Source organism: Narcine bancroftii, chromosome 11 (assembly GCF_036971445.1).
Source record: "Narcine bancroftii isolate sNarBan1 chromosome 11, sNarBan1.hap1, whole genome shotgun sequence".
In the NCBI taxonomy this organism is placed as follows: Eukaryota; Metazoa; Chordata; class Chondrichthyes; order Torpediniformes; family Narcinidae; genus Narcine; species Narcine bancroftii.
The window spans coordinates 99,257,184-99,264,627 of NC_091479.1; the positions used below are offsets into that span (position 1 = coordinate 99,257,184).

General features: G+C 41.0%; 1 protein-coding gene across 5 annotated transcripts in view; it reads left to right on the plus strand.

Moving 5' to 3' along the window:
* The window catches only part of rxylt1 (ribitol xylosyltransferase 1), a 31,782-nt gene that overhangs the window by 14,835 nt on the left and 9,503 nt on the right, over positions 1 to 7,444 (plus strand). For 2 of the 5 annotated variants that reach the window (XM_069904215.1, XM_069904214.1), the window contains exon 5: positions 1,458 to 1,628. The exons of 1 other annotated variant lie outside the window; for it this stretch is intronic. In XM_069904215.1, coding sequence (XP_069760316.1) covers positions 1,458 to 1,628 — 171 coding nt within the window. Of the gene's footprint in view, positions 1 to 1,457; positions 1,629 to 3,872; positions 3,980 to 7,444 lie in introns of all 5 variants that reach the window. 2 more of the 5 variants (XM_069904219.1, XM_069904216.1) reach the window with 2 other exon arrangements.

The following is a 7,444-nucleotide window of genomic DNA, read 5'->3' on the forward strand; positions in this document are numbered from 1 at the left end:
CTTCCGCCACTACCGCAGGCAGCCTGTTCTAATTCCAAAGTGACTAATAAGTTTATTCATGATGCCCTGGATCATTGGGGCTCAGTGTTTTTTTTAAAAAAGAACACCCTATATCTCAACCTTGTTAACTAGAAAATGCAATAGAGAGCCTGGATGTTATTGCTGAACCAAATGGGGTGTAGTTTTAAAGATTATAGCAGGGGATTTGGAGCAGGTTCTTGTCTTCTTTGGAATTTTATGAAGGTAACTCTAAAAGAAGGAAATGTTTTCCAAAGTTGGAACGAAAATGATCTGGTGGCAATGGTTGTAATAAATATGTTAAGTTACTACAACACTTTCATGAAAAATGCATGAAGGTCCAACAAGGTTGTGGATGTGGATAACTGCTGCGCTTGCCGATTTTCCAAAGAGATTCTGATGGCCTCTCTGCTCCAACAGCTAGGCACAATGGAAAAAGTTAAAACTTGGTGCTCGTTCTTCCCATTCTCAGCTCAAAGTTTTAAAATTTTAATGGAGACATACAGCATGGTAATAGTGCAGTGCATGGGTCTGTGCCTCCCAGTGACAACCTCCATACATTTTGAAGGTTGGGAGAAAACCGAAGGACCTGGAGGAAACCCATAGAGACACGGGAAGAACGTACAAACTCCTCATGGGCAGCTCTGGATTCAAACCCATGGTGCTGGCACTGTAACAGCGTTGTGCTAACCTCACTGCTAACCATGCCACCCTCTATAAATTCAAGTGGTTCTGCCCTTTGCAAAGACCCCTTGTCCGCGCAGTTGTTTGCCCATTGAGTGAAAGACCCCATGCACATTCTCCTGCCAGTTAACTTGTTTCCTACCAGCTGCCTGAACACATATCTGTGACAGGAATCGAACCCTGGCTGTGGCAGTAAGAGCGCTAAATCCTAACCATTTAGCCCACTAGGGAAGCTGTAAAATTGAAGTGTAATGACAAGACTTCACTGGTGATTCAATAAAACTCCACTAGCAGGACACCTTTGATTTGTCCATAAATATCATAGAGGGAGGAATTACTGAGGGATTAAATTAAAAAGTCGAAGCAGCTTTTGGGAATCTTTCACGTCGAGACCTCTATCTTACATTGTTACTCCAGTTACTTCTCAGCATCTGTTTCCATTATTGACTGCAGAGGGAAAAGAGCTCTATTAATATCTAATTACCAGGTTATTAAAAAGGATAAATCGCACTTCATGGGGAAATAGAGAGCTTGCTTGAATTTTAATTGAGACTGGAATTTGACCTTTAAAAACTCAGTTGTACACTCCATTGTGCAGACAGCAAAGTAGCTAATTAAATAGGTTTAATAAATGTTATCACATGACCTTTGAACCAAAGATGATCTCTGTGCATCAAAGTACTGTATTTTCCAGAGGAAAAAAGTATTTATGTTTCAAGAAAAAAACAGTAATTACAATGTAATTCATATTTCAGCTACAGGAACTTTCCCATAATGGATCTCAACAATCTAATGTTACATGCTCCAAGGCCATACTTGTGTAACTTTCTCGGAACTGTCTACAAAGGCTCCTCCAGGGAAACCTTACTGGACATACTGAAACAGGAGAGACTCAGTGCCACGTGTCTTATTTCGACCAGAGAACAGTAGGTCCTTTGTGATTTTCTTTCCATTTTTGCTTTTAGCTGACAGCTAAAGAACCATTAACCATTGACTCTGTGGTTGTCTGCTATCATGATTTGTGGAAGGGCTCGAAGGGGTTTCTGTAATTCAGTAATAGCAGGGATGTAGGCATGTTCACTAATGTATTACAGAAAGAACACAGGTAGGGAATGATTAGTCAACATCAACTGTTTAGGCAATATGTTTATATTGGGGGGAGGAGTGTTGGTGTGGGGAACCAGCAAGGTTACCATTAATTACCCATCCCAAATCGCCATTGTGAAGGTAATGGTGAGGTTCCTTTTGAATCACTAGTGAATTTGCTCCTGGGGTTCTATTGAGGAAGTTTCCAAGATTTAAATGGGAATAGAGTGATATTGTTCCAAGTCTATGGAGCCACGGCTAGCGTAGTGGTGAGCACAACACTGTTACTGCGCCAGCAATCAGAACTGGAGTTCGAAACTCACACTGTCTGTAAGGCGTTTGTGCATTTTCCCGTGTCTCTGTGGGTTTTCCCCGGTGGGGGGGGGGGGGGTGGGGAGGGGGCTCTGGTTTCCTCCAACTGTTCAAAACGTATGGGTGTTTGTAGGTCAATTGGGTGTAATTGGGCGGCACGGGCTTGTGGGCCGAAATGGCCTGTTACCGTGCTGTATGTCTAAATTGAAAGAGAAAATAAATAAAAATGTAAATGTGTCCAATGTGGATGGAAACTTTTACATTGTCCTTCTAGGTTGTAGAAGCTGGCGGTCAGCGAGGTGCTGTTGGAGTAGCCAGGGAAGGAATTGAGGTGAATTTGCAGATGGGACACTGCACTTGAATGCCAGTGATAGTGGGAACGAATATTTAGGATTGTTGATGGGTTTTCAATCAGGGAAGACCTGGTGATGTCAAGCTTCTTGAGAATTGTGGGAGCTTTATCCAGGCAAGTGAAGAAGGTTCCATCACACTCCTTTTGCTGTCCGTGGATGCTGCAAGGGCTGCTGAGTTTCTCCCAGTACTGCTGTCACGCTCCAGACTTGTGTCTTGAAGGTAGTGAAAAGGCTTTGAGGTGTTTTTGATGTGCTGTTACCAGTGGTATTTGGCTGGATCCATAATGTTTCTCATTGGTGCTGAGCCCAGAATGTTGCTGGTGTAGATCTGCCTATAGTAAATCCATTAACTGGCAAGGGTTGGTGGTTGGAGTCTCTCTTGCTGGAGATGGTCGTTGCATATATAGCGTGAAAGTTAGTCCATGCATCGAAGTTCACAGCTACCAAAATTGAACCTTCACTTTAGTCCTACCCTGAGGCTATCCAGATAGAGAAGATACAGGCTTGCATTTATCCAGTATCCTTCACATTCTCTGAACATCCTCAAGCCCTTTACAGCACAAGTACCTTTTAACCTGTCTTGGTTGTGATCTACAACCTGTGCAATCAGTGCATCCGGTGCACTCAAAGTGGCCTTCTCTATACTGAAGAGACTGGACGCAGACTGGGAGATTGCTTTGCTGAGCACCTTTGCTCTGTCCACATCAATGACAGGAATCTCTCAGTGCCCAACTATTTCATTTCTGCACCCCACTCCCACACGGACATTTCTGACCGTGGTCTCATGCACTGCCAAACCATAAATTGGAGGATCAACACCTAATATTCTGTTTGGGCACTCTCCAACCGGATAGCATTAACATTGATTCTCTGTTTTTTGTTAAACCATTCCTTCTCTTCCCTATCCCTCTGTTTCCTTTCCTTCAGTTTTCCACAACCTTCCCTCTCCATTCATAAAACTTTCCTCCACTCCCCCTGTTTTGTGCTCTCCTTTATCCACCTATTACTTCCTGCCAGTGGGCCTGTGCTCCTGCCCCCTTCCCCACCCCCCCATTTTGATCATTTACCTGCCTACATTTTGCTCATACCTTGATGAAAGGCTCAAGCCTGAAACGTTGGTTATGTATCTTTATCTTTGCTCTATAAAGTACACTGTTTGACTTGAGTTTCTCCAGCATTGTGTTTTTACTTCAACCTTGGTGTCTACAGACTTTCATGTTTAACATTGGCCAGGACGTCATGAAGAGCCTGATTCTCAAGTCCTCTGCCTCAAGGCCACCTCCCTGGAGGGCAGATAGGCCATTATCTTGGAGTCTCTTCAGAAACACAGTTTCTCTGACAGCATTTGTATTCCCTCAGTACTGCATGGAGAGCATCAACCTGCCAGTTTTGCACTAAAGTTCTCCATCTGTTTCCAAGGTCACCCAACAGTAATGAAGCCACAGCTGATACCATGATGGAAAAGATTGTGGCATCAATGCTGCTTTGAAAATAGGCCAAGAACTGAATAGGGAATATAATCACAGGTGGGAATAAGCAGAATCAACTCAAAGTTTTTAAAAAACAGTCATTGCTTTCACACCTACATGTAACAGCTCTAGTTCACGACCAGAAGAAAGAATAATGGCCATCAGTTCAGGTGATATGTCTGCAAAGAATTTAAAAACTGACAAATCTATCTCAGAGTACGATCACCACCTTGTAAGGTGACTTTAAATGGAGGAGATATGAACTATAAAAATATACTGATTATCCCCTGCCTTAAGGACCTCCTCCTCAAATAACATGTTTTGAGAGATGTCCCACTGTTCTGTTACATTCTTTTCTCGGTATTCCCAAACCATCTGTGTTTTCTTTCTGAATTGCCTTTGTTTTCCCTTTAGTGGTGAGGATGATTTGAGGTTGACATGCACCTTCTACCTTCCAGCAGTGCTTTCTCTCCTCTGCAAAGGCCACGCCACCGGAGGAATGCACCGCACTGCTGTGACTGATACCAGCAGCGGCTGATTGAAGTTGAAATCAGTGCAGTGGATTCTTATTGTGGCGCTGGCTGGAAGGGGGTACTGATGTAGAAGCTGGAGTCGGCACACCTGCTGTGGGACAAGGGAAAAAAATGCTTGATTTCTTAATGGCAGATTTTCTGAAGAAACTCAGTGCTCATTTCACTGGCACTGAAGCTGAGAGAAAATGGCAGGATGGCCCAGTTGAAATTTAAGACGATAAGAACTCCCAGGGCCCATAGAACATTTAAGTAAAAGTCGTGTTCTCTTTTCACCTCAAATTTTGCTTCACAGATAAGGGGTCCCATAAACTTTGAGCAGGAGGTAGTGGGGGGGGGGGGGGGGTGTTAGCTGAAAACAGGTTGAGAATGGCTGGATTAGAGTAATTCAGGGAGGTCACAGATGGCTCTGCGTGTTTAACAGTCACCATCAGAGACGGAATAAAAACATAAATAAAATAAATTATTTAAGTTGATACTGAGAACCTCAAATCTGAGTGCAAACAAACAAGATAAAAATTTCACATTTATCTTTATTCAGGAAGCAGATGGATATTTTTATGTTAGTAGGAACAGAACAAGGTTAGATTTTTTTCTGCAAATAATGGATATCATTAAAAGATTAGATAGTTTGAAAATGAACAACTTGCATCCAAGGATGGGGTTTGAAATTGAATTTCTGAAAGTCTGTTAAATTCAATGCAATTTTTTTGTGGGACCAGAAAATGGTCTAAGTAATCTAATTGTTTTTAAAAAAGGATCACCGATTTACCTGAAAATCCTTATGCTTTTTGAACCTTTTTCAGATGTTCTTGACTGTTATAAGATAGTTTATAATAATCTGGGAAAAGGCACCCCCGTGGAATTGATCAACATGAGTATCATTTTCTGATATAATGAGTTACTCTGAGCTTTGTGCAGAGACCAAGATGACAATTCAGGACTGTGCATGGTCCAGACGCTCCTTGACATTAAAACGCAAATAAATACAATTCAACATGTTCTTCTAATACCATGGCCAACATTTCTCCCTTCATCAGCACCTGCCACAGATGAATTGCTGCCTTTTGACCAAAGATATGTATGGGCTATTACAGAATTATGTTATTTAATCTTTACGTTATAATACCTTATTTTGGTTGTGGTTTTGAAGCAGGGAGACACAAACACACAGATTACACCATTTTGAAGAGAGCTGTGTCTGCTATGCCCAGCTGTAAATAGCAATAAAACTAGAGTTGATTGTTCCATAGAAATACTGAAGACAATGGATGTTTGCTCAGAAAGGTTCCTATGTACACAAACAGCTCATTGGCCAGAGACCATTTGCCTTGAATTGTGCTTTGAAAAATGAAGTGGTTTCTGAAGAAATAACATTTCAAAACTTGCCAGTAGTGATGTCATGTGATTATGTCACTTAGTATCTTTGATAATATTGGACCAGTTTTCATCTGAAGCCAGAAATGCAGTAACACACATTCTGTGGGAGAAGACTGTGTTCTCCTTGTCAAGGAAGGAACACAGGATCAAAGTGTCTTCAGAAAATATGGCCACTTTGTCTTTCTTTGTGAAGAGAGAACTGTGGCCATTGTAACAATCATTTCATCTAAAACCCATGGAAATCACAAGTTCCATAACCTCCACGCAAGAGAGGGGAATTGTGTTTTAAAAAAAAAAAAATCATTCATATGAAGAAACATTTCTCCGAAAGCAACAATACAAGAATTCATGAGTTTTGAGAAGTTTGATGACTTGGGTGTCTCACTTACTCCGTAACTACTTTTGAACATCAGTTTGAAGATTGAGTTTCAGCATAAAAGATTTATGTTTAGAGTTAAGTAAGAAATGTTGTTGCTGTATTAATAGTTATTAATAAAAACCGTGTCTGCCTGTCCCGCGTCGGACTTGTCAGCCACAAACGAGCCTGCAGCTGACGTGGACATTTACCCCCTCCATAAATCTTCGTCCGCGAAGCCAAGCCAAAGAAAGAAGAATAAAGATGAATGCTTTGAAAATACCATTGTCTTGGTGAATTTCCTGACAATGAAGTCATTAAAAGTACACCTTGGCTGTGAAGCATTCAACAGTGTCCTGATGGCATGAAATATAGTGTGTAGTTCTTTATTTGAATTTTTAGGTTGTGATTTATTTCTACACTAAATAAAAATGAAAAAGGGGATAAAATGTGTTCAGAGACGTATTAAATGACATTTGGAATGAATTAAAATTTTGATGGGTCTTCTGCAGATCTTACTCACTGCATACTTCCCATTTCCACAGCAAGTAGTGCATGTTTTCTTGACCAGTTCCAAACTGTTTTGTTTTGAGTAATTATAGAATTGTCACTATTTGTCAACTGCTGAACTTTCTAGAATGAACATGAAGTGATGCTACATGAATTATGATTTGAAAGAGAATGGCCATTGCTTGTGATAAATTTTTTTTTTCAAAATCCCTGGCCATCAAAGCGAAGATTAATCATTAGATAATTGTAAATGTAAGTCTGACCTCTCTTCAGCTTACTTTTATTCAGCTCATGCACATCATTTAGATTGGCTTCTGCATCCACTGTTCCACTACTTCCCCTGCCAAAGGGTACCTGAAAGACCTCTTTAACTGTACAGGAGTTGTAGGTTAATTAGATGGAAAGGGCATGTGGGCGGAAGAGCCTGTTACCGTGCTCTCTGTCTAAAAAACTTTATGGTCAAATTTGTGTTTGAACATCTTACACTGGGAAGAAGGGCTCAACATTGCAGAACTGAATGTTTAGGGCATTAAATGTATCTGAGGGGAGAAAATATCTTTCCTGCCTTGAATCAGAGAAAATGACAGAAACACAAGAACTTCCAGAATCTTGAGTGAAGAAAAAGTTGCTGAAGGGACCGTCAGGCAGCATTTACTGAGAGAAATAATCAATCAGTGTTTCAAATCAGGATCCTTTGTTGAGGAAGTAGGAATGGGAAATAGCAAGCATGAAAAAAGGGGAGTGGTG